We start from the raw sequence: 13,605 nt of genomic DNA on the forward strand, positions 1-13,605 counted from the left end.
AATTATTGACATTGTTACGCGATTAAAGACCTTTGAAAAGTTACACCTGTTTCAAGATTTGACCAACCTCGTGTCAGTCAGAAAAAGCTGAACTGTACACCTACATTGTGTGTATACTTGCTGAACTATACCTGCACTCATACTCTATACATGCTGAACTGTATACCTGCATTAATTTATCTATATACAGGACATGCTGAAATGTATAATATACATCTGCATTATCTCTATACATGCTGAATCTGTTGTAAACATGTATATAACGATATTACTGAATAAATATCGATCTATCAATTAATTCAACCTTCGCAGGTGGTGTTTAATCATATAAATGAATAAGTCACGCAATAAAATATTGTATAATGGTTTTCTATGATGACTGAGGAATAGAGAACCACAACTAATTTTCTGTAATCACTTCACAAGACGCAAGGTCTTGGGATTGGTGTGAGACGAAGGCACAAAAGTCAAGGTGGGTTAGTCTCCTAGTGTATACGTGTATATAGTTTGTTATATTGGTAACTAAAGCAAGCATAATATATATTAGATGTTAGTTAAAGGCAGCTCTCATAGCTCTAACAGGTGAGAACTATTTAGTTGTCTGCTTGACGTTGTGACTTGTGACCCGGGTTGATAGGTATGTAGATATTTAATCACTAAAATCGTTTTAATAGTTTACACTGAACAGTGCAGGTATACATTGTACCTATACAGTGCATGTATACATTGTACCTAGACAGTGTAGGTAGGCAATGTACCTAGACTGTTGGTATGCAATGTACCTAGACAGTGTTGGTATGCAATGTACCTAGACAGTGTAGGTATGCAAATTGGTAAACGTCATCCTCAAAGGGTTAAACCATCATTCTCAGAGACTTATACTGATTGTACTTATTAAAGTTAAGTAATAAGTTTCCTTGTAAACTGTGGCCCTAAATTACGGTAAAGGTGTAGAATAGTGATAACACCAGAAGTTGTTTGTTGATTCTCTTTATTTTTGCTATACTTATTGTTTTGCTGATTTTAAGTATATTAAAAGAAACGACAACTTTCTAGTATAATCTTAAGTTTTTTTTTTATTTACTCTACCCCCCTTCACAATTCTCCTCCCGGTGCCATTTTTGTTGTTTACCTCACTGTCTCCCTCTTAAGAGACCTTTCCTAAATGATGGTGAACGCTTCCACGAATTCCTCCTCGCCGTTGCTGATGTGTATCAACCTCAATATTAAGGTAAGTTGTTTAACACATAAATTAACATGATAATGCACATAACCTAATAGAACCTGACCTAACATACCCAACCTATGGGTATGTTAGGTCAGGTTCTATTCGGTTCTATGTATTGTTTCCATTTCTGTGTTTGATATCATGCTATTAGTGTGTATATTTTTTTTAACCAAATCAACAAACAACTTCTGGTGTTAGTGCTATTTTACACCTTTACCTAAATTACTGATTTGTTTTCATTTCCTGATGCCACAAACGACTCCATCAACTGTAGACAAATTGGTAAAATCTCTGGAATAGTTTGTCATATTAACCAGGAAATATTGACAGTTTTTATATTGGAAATAAATACTTTCGTACCTCATGAAAATCACAAAAATTAAGAGGATTTGCAATATGTGTTATTTTGGGTTTTTTTTTTCCTTAAACATAATTCTTTGTGAACTCATGTTTTTCTGTTAGGTTACAGTAAATAAGCAGATAGTTTGGGTACCAACAGGACAGTCTACTGAAGTAAACCAAATCACCAGTGTACTAAATAATTGAGTTTAACAGTGACACACCATTGACTGTTGCCACCTTCTTTATTTATTTAAATTTAGGCTCAGTTGGCAATGCTCAAGTGGTTCATTAATCAGGCAAAGCTTACTTATTTTATTCAATTTACCAGAGCGCCAAAGGTACATGGACAGTTGTATGGAGAGAAAAATATATCGAACCCTGTCGTTCTGTAAGTTTTATGTTTTAAGAGGGTGTTGGCTCCAGTGAATGAAGACAAAAATTAATTTGGTATTAAAGTATGCATAGAAATTTAGCCATAATTCAAGTATGGTTGAAACTCATTACAGGTATATATATATTTTTCAGATGAAATTTGCCTCTGCAATAAGAAATGGTTTTTAGTATTTATATAAGAAAAATTATAGAGTACACTATATACTTTTCCAGGATCATCTGAATAATCTCCACCCCAGCTTCTTTCACATAAAGATTAACCATCCTAATGCTAACCTAACCTAACCTTGTAAGGGTGGGTAATCTTTAGGTGAAATAAGCTGGGGTGGAAATTCTTTAGGTGATCCTGCGAAAATTTTTAAGATCGTAAGTTAGTTTTTCAACTAACTTAATATCTTAAAAATTTTGCAGGTGTATAACAGAAAAGTACCCCAAATATTTATATCACCGAAAGGTCGGTATCAAGTTTAATTTTAACTAATTTTCCTTGCAGGTATAAAACGTTTTTTCTAGTCATAAAAGACTGTTGTATAATACTGTACTGTACTGTACGTACTCTACAATGTAAATGCCATTAAGCCAACAGTTATTGGATTTTGTTTTTATACATTTGTTAATAGACTGGGTACTGTACAGTAACTGTACAGTACTGTACTGAGCTGAATGTAAAAGCATCAGGTATTTGTTTACACCTGTTGCATGCCTGAACCAGCAACTTTAACCCTTTCGCTGCAATTCCCGCTCTTGCCATTTTATTCAGGCTACCGCCAAGCCATTTTATTCAGCTTAGGGAACCTCCCACAGCCAAAGGGTTAAGACATTTCAAAATACATTAAAAAATAAATGATTTTTGCCTCATGAAAAGGCCAAAATGTGAATGAGTAAAACATTTCTCATATTTTAATTTTTATTACTTTATCCTACTGAATACATACTGTACTGTAATCATCTATGGTTGGGTGATCCGAGCTCAGGCACCACCAACGTTCCTGTGTTTACCCTGTATCTGGCGTATCTCGGACACCAAGGTCCAAGAATACTGTATACAGTATGTTTATACAATGAAGCAGTCTAACCTACTTAACTTAACCGGTTCCTGTCTTATCTAAAAAGTAATTGCTACCATCTGTTATCATCTGTAAAAACCATTTCAATGAAAGGAACCAACAACCTGTATCCCTGTGTGGATCCCTCAAAAATAGCAGCACCAGAAGCTTGGATCATCTCGTCATAGATGAGTGTTCAGGTGGGAGACACTCTTGATGTCATCCTACTTGAACAATTCTCATGTGGACACTCATCTGTTTTATGTACTTTTTACCTCCCCAGTCAAATGATTAGTGTAGTTTAAGTCAAATAGTTAAGTTAGGTTAAGTTAGATTGCATAAAACAGATGATCTTTGAGATTAGAGTCATCATAGTGTGATGTAATCATTTTTATTCATTGGTGGTAAGTGAGTGTTGACTTATTATTTCATTTAACATTCCACCACTTACTAGCCATTCAACCGGTTAGTTTGTTCTTTGTTATTAACTTTATTGTTGGTTTTGCCTCGCACTAACTTATCAATATCACCAGCAACCTCGTCCTGGTGGCATCCTCTCAACATAATAAAAGAATAATAGTATTTGTCATTAAGATGCCTACACCAATTTTTTTTTTTTTTTACCTTATCAAAAAACTCTTTTCTATAGCAAAATAATAATATGGCTATTTAATTAAGGTATACAGTAGTGACACATTCTTATGCTGTTACCCTTGAATTTACTTATACTGTACTTCGTTAAATCAGTGTTGGAGTTGCAAAAAAAAAAATGCCACCAAGTCACTACACTGTAACTGTACACTGACCAAAAACTTCTCAAACGCTATAAGCACTATGCCATCTGAAAAATGAATGAAGAAGCTCATAAAACCATTCCCAGATGACAAGCCACATTCTGCCCATTCTCACATCCATCGTGCCCAGGTGTTGGAGAAATTTGTGTTGAGAGTGTACAGCACTTCAGTAAATTGACAGAGACATTCACTGAAGTATTTTACTGGTTTAAACAAGAATAAATCACATAGATGAGGCTTTGTTATGTTAGATGAAACTTTGTTTGGTTAGGTGAGAATTAGGGTGTTTAATCAGATGAAATAGCTAAAAGTTCCTCATCATCAGAGATCCATAAGGACAAACATATAGAATCTGCTGTTATGATACAAACCAAGTTTTTAACCCACCCCTCCCATAACAAATTCTTCAACCTGTTTAATAAGGAAATTTACCTTAAAAGTTAAAACTTACTATTTATTTACAAAAGTTTAACTAAAGCTAATGACAGAATTTTATACAAAATATACAGTACTGTATACAACAAAAGAAATCGAAAAACTCAAGTAATAATAATTGAACATTAAATCCTAACCATTACACTATAATATAAAATTACTAGATCCTAAACATCACCATATAAAATATAATAACTCTGGAGCAATAAGAGTACAGTAACACTAGAAACTTATGGTTTAGGAGACAGGAGACCAGATGTTGACTTCACTGCCTATACTGTACTCAGTAACTGACTCAGGAGCACACCAGATTTTCCACTTCCGGACCAGGACCAATCACGGGGCTCCACATACTATGGTACTCAGACCAGACTGACGGATGGCCAGCACCATCTTGTGATCATAGTCTTCCTTTACACACACCGAGAAGTAGTTCATCATAACACAGCATTAATTCGTTTTTGTGAAATTTTTGAAGAAAATAACACTCTTATCTTTATATTCCCTATGTTTAGTGAAGCTCATTAATGGCCAACCTACCATAACACTCTTAGGTTATACTCTACTATTAGGTACGAGGAGTCCATAAAATAGCTTATCATTTCTGAAAAATACTAACGTAAGAATAATATAGGTTAGAACACACTGGATTTATTATACCGGTAATTGACGAGCTGGTCTGCCTAAAGGTCCAGTAATGATCCCCCCCTCTCCCCCCGTAGGACCAGTTTTAGTACAGGAGGAGACTGTACATGAACTCAACCAGCATGTTTAACAGGGCTACACAGTGGTAAGAAGCAAGTGCAGTATTTTACAGTAGCATCATAACTACTACTTGTCAGCTTACTAGCCAGTCAAGCAGTAGATCTGTTTGTCTGTAAAGCACACCTGTTCTCTTTTGACCTTCACTGTTAGTGCAGGAGGAAGCTGGAGTACACGGAGAAAACCTCCCACTCAATAACACCCTTCCCACATCTGTCTTGGGATTTTAGAAAGGTAATGGTGTAGTAGCCCAGTTTATGCCATTTGCCTTTGTCTACCCAGCAATAATTGGGAACCTGGGGGGTAATCAGTTATTATATCTTGTGCCAGGGGCCCAGGGTTACAGCCAGCCAGGTTTGCTTGTTGTAGTGACGCCTTCTACGCTTTATATACTGTATACAAATTCACATGCAGGTGGCCTTAGGGTCGGCCAGATTTCAACACTAGTGGTGATCATTATTACCAGGGGTGGGGGTATTTTTCCAACATTGCTGGTCTTGAATACAAAGGTATGTAAAGACTTTTATCATATCTGATCAGCCTTTTATCACCAGTATCTATCTTATCAGCTGCTGATATTGGTCTAGTGAAGCTTAACGTGTGATGTGTATACAGTACAAGGTATATTTACCCGATTTTGAGATGGGGGGGAAATATATTGAAAACTACAGAGCATTTTGTTGCACAGGGTTCTATTAGTTTATAATTAATGTTTATAGCTTATAAATGTGGTTCAGTGTGCTTACCTTTCACTACTGTGTCCTGGGTCGATTCCCTGGCCTGGGTCAGAAGTGAGAAGGGTGTTATCCAGTGTGGCACTACCAAGCAAATAGGTTTTCTCTGGGTACTACAGTTTCCTTGTGTACTTTACTAACATTGGACAGTAAAGGTTATAACAAAGAACTGACCAACCCACCCAAATGGCTAGTAAACTGATAAATGGTGAAATGATAAAATAATTAAAATTAGATAAAAATAAACACTGCTTTGTATAATTTATTTATTTTAATCATTGTTCTTAAACACTCAACATTTCTCAACTATGTTCAAGTTTTTCAGGAATGTAACCTTCACAAATGGAGTGAGAGTTATGACAGGTAAATATAGAAACTGTAGACTGATAGATATACTGTATAGATATTTATTTACTGAAATTATCATACAAATTTACAGTTTATAATGTAAATATTGTACAGTACAGTATACAGTTCAGCATGTGTGTAGACAACACAGGTATGTATACAGTTCAGCATGTGTGTAGACAATATAGGTATCCAGTTCAGCATGTATATAGACAACACAGGTATGTATACAGTTCAGCATGTATATAGACAACACAGGTATGTATACAGTTCAGCATGTGTGTAGACAACACAGGTATGTATACAGTTCAGCATGTGTGTAGACAATATAGGTATCCAGTTCAGCATGTGTGTAGACAACACAGGTATGTATACAGTTCAGCATGTGTGTAGACAACACAGGTATGTATACAGTTCAGCATGTGTGTAGACAATATAGGTATCCAGTTCAGCATGTATATAGACAACACAGGTATGTATACAGTTCAGCATGTGTGTAGACAACACAGGTATGTATACAGTTCAGCATGTGTGTAGACAATATAGGTATCCAGTTCAGCATGTATATAGACAACACAGGTATGTATACAGTTCAGCATGTGTGTAGACAATATAGGTATACAGTTCAGCATGTGTGTAGACAATATAGGTATACAGTTCAGCATGTATGGAGACAATACAGGTACTGTATACAGTTCAGCATGTGTGTAGACAATATAGGTATGTATACAGTTCAGCATGTGTATAGACAATGTAAGTACTGTACAGTATACAGTTCAGCATCCATTTAGACAGTGCAGGTATACAGTTATACAGTTCATTACATATAGTGCAGGTATACAGTTCAGCATGCATACAGTGTAGACAATGCAAGTACTGTACTGTATACAGTTCAGTATGCATATCGACAATGTGAGTACAGTATACAGTTAAGCATGCATATAGACATTGCAGGTATACAATTCAGGATGTACTGTACTATAAATAGACAATGCAGGTACAGTTTACTGTACAAACATTGTACCTAGACAGTACAGGTATACAAACAAAGTACCTAGACAGTACAGGTATACAAACAATGTACTTAGACAGTGCAGATATACAATGTACACTTTGTACAGTCTCGTTCAAGATTCTTCAAACACTGCTGAAGACAGCTGGCAACTCAACGCCATTTGTTTACTATAGTACGTAGTAAAAAATATCAATACAGGTAAATGTAAAAGTGATCGGGATTGGTTACTTAGTTCCCCGCTGCTTAATTTAATGGTTGGGCTTTGTTGTTTCGTATTATATTATACTACGTACTATAGTAAACAAACGGCCTTGAGTTGCCAGCTGTCTCCAGCAGTTTTAAAAAGAATCTGAACAAGACTGTACCTAGACAGTACAGGTATACAAACCATGTACTGTATCTAGACAGTACAGGTATACAGTGAATCTAGACAATGCTGATATACAAGTGGTATGAAACAAAGGCTATTTGACCAAGGATAACCAACAAAGCCATCAGATGTTTACTTCCAGAGCCAACTTCTTTGGAGCAAGAGTTGTGAACTGTTGTAATAACTTCCTAGAAAGTGTTGTGAAGGGACCAAGTGTGATCACATCTACGACCAGACTTGACCACCACTGGTTCAGGTACATTTTAGAGCCAATACATGCCCAGTACTTGTCAACAATGTCTAATAGAGACATGATTTACCACCCCACTGGCTAGAGAGCCAACTGGTGGTGAGGAGGATAAAGTAAAGTAAGTTTAGCATATCACAAAATGTGGCAACTGCAGGGTACAGTAGTGTGTCACCAACTGGATCTGGCTAATCAGTCAGTTATGCTACAGTGGCTGTAGGGAATGGATATGTGTTCTTCCTCCCTCTATTCAGTCTGACCTAGGAACCTAACCCAATTTTGCCTTGAGACAAGTTAGTGTACAGTACCTGTATTCATCATTCTGCATTTGCAAGGTCTTCAAGGAACATTAACCCTGGTGGAAATATAGGGTTTACTGTTCAATGTTCTGTGTCCTGTGATGCTAATGAAAATGTGCCGTGGCTTTAGACCTCTGGAGGCCTTGAACCACCTTACGTAAATTTGAAGTTGGTCTCAACAAGACAGGTTAATGTAAATGCCCTGACCAATTATTAGTTTGTGGTCATTGATGTGGCAAAGTTGTAACCAGTTATCAAATTTTGTGGGTATAGACTTGGCATATGTTCTTACCAATGTCTTTAAAACCTTACAGAGTTGGTTTCTATGTATGGCACATCCCCAGACGTCCTCAGTCCTCCAGCAAGGAAGTGTTTGTTGAATACTTATCCACTGGTTGATACTTGGTTCAGTTGTCATCCAAGACTCAGGTATTTTATCTTATTTTCCTGTTTACTGTTTCTTCGGGTTCAATCCACCATTCATTTTCACATCAAAACTGATTCCTTTCCTTGACACTTGTTCCTTATTTCCAGCAGTAACATTTCCAGGCAATTTTCAAGCATTGAGGGGAATAAATTGCTCACAGAACATAGTACATTAAGGCAGAGCAAACATTCCTTAGTGAGCAGTGTTCAAGGTACTGTATACTGTACTGTATTACTACAAACAATACATACAGTATGTCACTCCTATTGGCTGAGTCACTGTGAGGAGAGCTATCATCGGATGCTGTCAGTCAGTCAGTTTGTTGGGCACATTTACTTTCATAAGTAGATAAAATTATTTAATTTTTGTTTTTTTCCTGTAGTAAGAAAAAAATATCCCTGCAAAACAGTGAGTGTGCAGGTTATGCCTGTACAGTATTTGGTACCATACTGTATATGCTTTATGCTATGCTTGCTAATGATTCCTGCAAAAATTTCTCAAAAGTTTAAGCATAGTGGATAAGAACACAATACTGTACTGTTCAGTACTCATTTTGACTGGTTGATAAATACCATCAGTACAGTACTCATATTAAGAGCTTATTTAGTAAAAAAATAATTAACTACTGTACATTACACTCATGTTAAACTGTAAGACTATAATATTTTAATTTTGTATTAAGAAATAGATAGTCTGTGTCATTTATATTAGCTCACACCTTTCCCCCCCCACTGCCTGCAGGTGAACTGGTGTGATTAGCAGCAGAGCACATGGTCACAGGATTAGGGCCATTACCTGAGCATTCTCCTTCTTGGTGTCCGCACCTTATTGGCAGACGAAGTTCACCACCAGGCTGTAATGAGTCCATACTCACCAAGCCTGGTTAATGCTGTTCCTCTCTCACACACTCCATCACCAGCTCACCAGCAAACATCTCTCACTATGACTACTCCACCTCTGAGATATTCACCTACTTCTGCCAGCTACAACCATTACCCTTCACCAACACAAGAATCCTCCCCAACCCATCCCCATGAATCCCAGACATCACGTTGTCACACGCCCACACCTCCCCCAGATTACCATCCAACATGGATTCCCAGAGCCCCAACTCCACCAAGATATTCCCCAACATCACCTTCATACAGTCCATTTGCCCCACTAGAATACATCCCAAGCTGCCCATCTCACTCATCTCCATCATCGGGACCCGTTTATCCTCCTGCTTACCATCCTTCATGGATTCCCAGAAAGAGTCTAAGTGTTTCAGGAAGGTCCGGTAAAAAAAATTATCCGTCAGCGAGAGAAGAATACATACCAACTCAGTCATCAGTTGAAGAGTTACCCTCTCGTTCACCCTCATCACCACCACCATACAACCCAACAAATGTTCCTACTGTGACTCAAACATTACCAGAATATAAACCATTACCCACCAACAGTCGGTACCTATCAGAATCAGAAGATTCATCGCTGAACTACGTACCTTATTCACCGTGTTACAGACCCACTTCCCCATGCATACCAACTTCCCCATCTTATTCCCCAAGGTCGTCTTTAACTCAGACTCGTCTGCACTACTTTCCCTCCTATGATGAGTGTTCCCCAGCAGGTTCCTCCCACACCCAAAGTAACAAAACACAATCCCATTCTCCAGCCAGTTCAGTAGATGGTTCAGCACCTTTGTCTTATTCCCCAGCATCTTGTGTTTCTGAGAACCATGACTCAAGCTGTAACTCATCACTTGATTATTCTCTACCCAGCTCTTTGTCTAGTCCTAAATATTGTGCAAGTTCTTCATCATACAAGTATTCTCCATTATCTCCTGGTTACTCTTAGCCCCCTCCAACATGGGCCATTAGTCCTCATTGCTCAACTACCACTACTGTTCAGTATCAGTCACTGCTGGATAAAGGTCTTGCGTATACTTCCACAGTCTTGAGCTTATTTGGCCTATTGAGGGTCTCCAAATTTTCTTATTGCATCTATCTATCTGGTAATCTTTTTTTCCGGGTCTTTTCTTACCTCATAGAATCCAGTTAAGGATCTCCTTGTTGTCATATCACTGTTAAATGTAAAGTGTTCACTCCAGCCCCAACAACTCCAGAATGCCTGCAGTACACATTCTATATAACCTATGCATAAAAATGGGGATATGGAAGCCAATAAGTGACCAAATATAGATCACTGTTAAAGCTCACCACAGTATACTGTCAATGCTTAAGGATTCACTTCATGTACCAAATGAAGATATAAGGAAGTGTGTATAGTACAGTGAACAGTATGTGTCAGTGACATAGTCGGGACCATGAACGAGACCATTCATAATTTTGGTCTTTAAGGATCACCTGAAGATTAGTCCCCCCACCCACCAAGTTACTGTAGTTTCAAGGCGATAAACCTTCAGAATGGTTAAACTAGGGTGAGCAATTGGGGAGCTAATGAATCTTTAGGTGATCCTAAAGGGCTAAAATTGTGTATGGTCTCATTTGTGGTCTCGGTTACTGTACATCGCTGATACTGTATGTGTATGTTGGAGAGGAAAGTTAATAGATAAAGTAAATGCTTAATGCTAAATTGCAAGGAATATGAATCTCCCACAGACCATGGCTACCATTTAAGGGTTAAAGCAGAAGATATTACAAGGTGTAATCCACAGTACTGGCATCGATTGCTCAACAAAAGGGTTGTATTCTTGAAAAACTTTGTTAGTGAAAATTTCATTAATTGAAACAGACTTTTCCATTGATTTCTAATTAGAATGGGAGGTACAGTATATTCCTATGCAAAATATAATTATATACAATAAATACATATTTCCCGAGTTAGGAAATGAAACTTGGGAACTGTTTAGGGACTTAGTTCTTACGGGAATATATTTTACTATGAATTGTTATAGTACATGTACTGTATTAATTACTGTACTCAAAATCAAAATATTTTACTTACAAGAAAGTGTGGTGATTGGGGCTTATGGTGATGGTACAATGATGGTGTTAGTTTTAGAGGAGTGCCTAGCATATTGCGACCAATAGTAATGGTTCTAGCATATATATATTGTCCTCCAACATCAGGTAACACTGCAATAAACATGTGCACTCCCACAGTCAACATGTCAAGTCACTCTCCAACAGTCCTCTTAGATGGTGGAGACATTTTCACTATCTGCTTTTAACTTAGTTTATCCTTCAGTCTTGTAATTTTAGTTTATTTTGTTTGTGAAATATTGGAGACTGCTTAGGAAATTCACTAAAAGAAAAGAAAAACGATTGTCCACATTCAGATCCAAAAAAATTCTTAAGAAATTTTGTAGCTACGGAATTTTTTATCGTAAATAATTTTTTCCTTTTCATTCTCAAATTTTGTAACTACAAATTTTCACAAGTCGAGGCTTCATAAATCAAGAGAGAGAGAATTGCACAAGTATTTTAAAGTTTTGGTCACCTGAAAATTCTGATGTGTTTATGTTGAGTTTTACTGTACTGTATGTGATTAGTTTTTGTCCTGTTCACTTTATCACCAAATGTTAGTTATTTTCTTTGTGTTTCTTGTATTTTTAATATTGAACATTCACACTTCAAAAAATTTTAGGATCTTTTTATTGGATGATGAAGTTAAATAGTATATCAATAAAAAGGAAAATTGTAAAGAATCAAAATTATTTTTAATGAATGTTTTAGTGTTTTGTAATTTTCCTTAAGCTTATCGTGGCGATACAGTGAATAAATAATGCAATATGTTGTTGTAGTGTGTTTTGTAGGTAATTCAAAGGGCTTTTAAAATGTTTTTGTCCAGACCTCTCTAAGTCTGACTTCTCTAAACTGGAACCCTACTCAGTCAGATGAAGTTCTAGCTCTCTGGCTTCAGGGGGTTGGGTGAGGCATCAGTTAAGTGTGTTTGTTGCCACGATTGTTGTTCCGTTGCACAATACCTATTGAGGAAGAACTGAAGATATGTGACAGAATCGATACTGGCTGTAATGACCCAGTCATACATGTTAGTTAACTTAAAATCAGATGATTCATATTCCGCTCAATAGCCCATAAAACATGTAGCTATAACTTATTCATGAGTACCCCTACTGAGACGTCCATTTTCTCACTGATTCAGTATGCCTGAGACCTCCTTTTTCTCTTGTGTACTTCACTCTTTCATATCATGTCGATGTTAGTAGATTTGAAATTATGAACAAATGCGTGTTACTTTAAGTTAGATATGTCTTCTTACAAGCTGAAACATTCATGATCCACTGTGAGTGATGTTGAAAACTCGACTATATTTACCTTTCGTAAAATTGTCAAGTCCTTGTATTAAGAGTGTGCAGTAGAGGTGAGAATCGTATTCCTTGCCCTGAGAGACGAATGAAGTTACCATTTGCCACTGAAGTCAGATTGTTTTAATTCACAATTGTGAAATAATCTGATGACTGTATTAAAATTATTGTCAGTTTAGTATTTACATGTCATCAATCATTTGAAAGAAACCTGACAGTCCCAGTATGCATATTTTTTTAAGTTAGATTATTGCATTGCAAGCTCAAACACTGATTAGATTGTAAGCAATAGCCTTAATAAATTAATCTGACTCATAACACTGATTTTTATAGTCTATTGTATACCACAACCGAGTTAAATGAATATGTACTCTTACAGCCTCAACCCCCATATAGTGTGATTTGCGAAGGTCTTACTGTTAGTAACGTTTGTTGTCCTCTTGTATGTTGTGGCTTGGTATTATGGTTCACTTCAGAGGTTTAGTGTTGGCACAATAGAGTGCAGGTATGATAGACACAGTAGTACTCCTGATGTAATATTAACTCCATTCATTTTGTCAGAAAGGTTTTGTAGATTAGAATTGGTTTGCTAGTTCTTTTGATGAATATTTAAGCCAAGTAAGATAATGAGCATTATTCATCTGTGTACAGTAGTATAACTATGCCAGAGTTTGGGTGTATTTTCATCTCTGAATTTTTGTAGAGACACATCATGGCAGGTGCGAGTGTATGGAGGAGCTAAGAAGTGAGGTGGGGAAGTGGTGGTGGCTGCCAGACATACTGCCAATGTACAGTCAGCAAAAAAAATGTTCTGCACCCCTTGGTCTGATGGCCTTTGCAACGATCACTGACTGAGGCCATGTTAAATTGGTAAGGTTGGTACTGTATTTCT

The 13,605-nt window shown here is 36.9% G+C and overlaps 1 protein-coding gene across 6 annotated transcripts; it reads left to right on the top strand.

The window, feature by feature from the left end:
* The first annotated feature begins 391 nt into the window (after positions 1 to 391).
* Positions 392 to 13,564, top strand: LOC121867958 (DNA-directed RNA polymerase II subunit RPB1-like). Of its 6 annotated transcripts, none has more exons than XR_006089277.1 (3): positions 392 to 472; positions 8,328 to 8,442; positions 13,417 to 13,564. XR_006089277.1 is itself a non-coding variant. In XM_042368140.1 (3 exons), exon 3 carries the CDS (start codon positions 9,299 to 9,301, stop codon positions 10,277 to 10,279), a length of 981 nt encoding a protein of 326 aa, XP_042224074.1. In that variant the 5' UTR covers positions 393 to 472; positions 8,328 to 8,442; positions 9,182 to 9,298; the 3' UTR covers positions 10,280 to 12,112. The 6 variants fall into 6 exon arrangements, 4 of the variants coding, with proteins under 4 accessions (XP_042224074.1, XP_042224065.1, XP_042224081.1 ...); XM_042368140.1 differs by lacking the exon at positions 13,417 to 13,564 and adding an exon at positions 9,182 to 12,112 and having other exon boundaries at positions 393 to 472; XR_006089276.1 differs by lacking the exon at positions 392 to 472 and adding an exon at positions 1,064 to 1,231.
* The last annotated feature ends 41 nt before the right edge of the window (positions 13,565 to 13,605 follow it).

The sequence above is a fragment of the Homarus americanus genome, unplaced genomic scaffold, assembly GCF_018991925.1.
Source record: "Homarus americanus isolate GMGI-L3 unplaced genomic scaffold, GMGI_Hamer_2.0 scaffold32583, whole genome shotgun sequence".
Lineage (NCBI taxonomy): Eukaryota > Metazoa > Arthropoda > Malacostraca > Decapoda > Nephropidae > Homarus > Homarus americanus.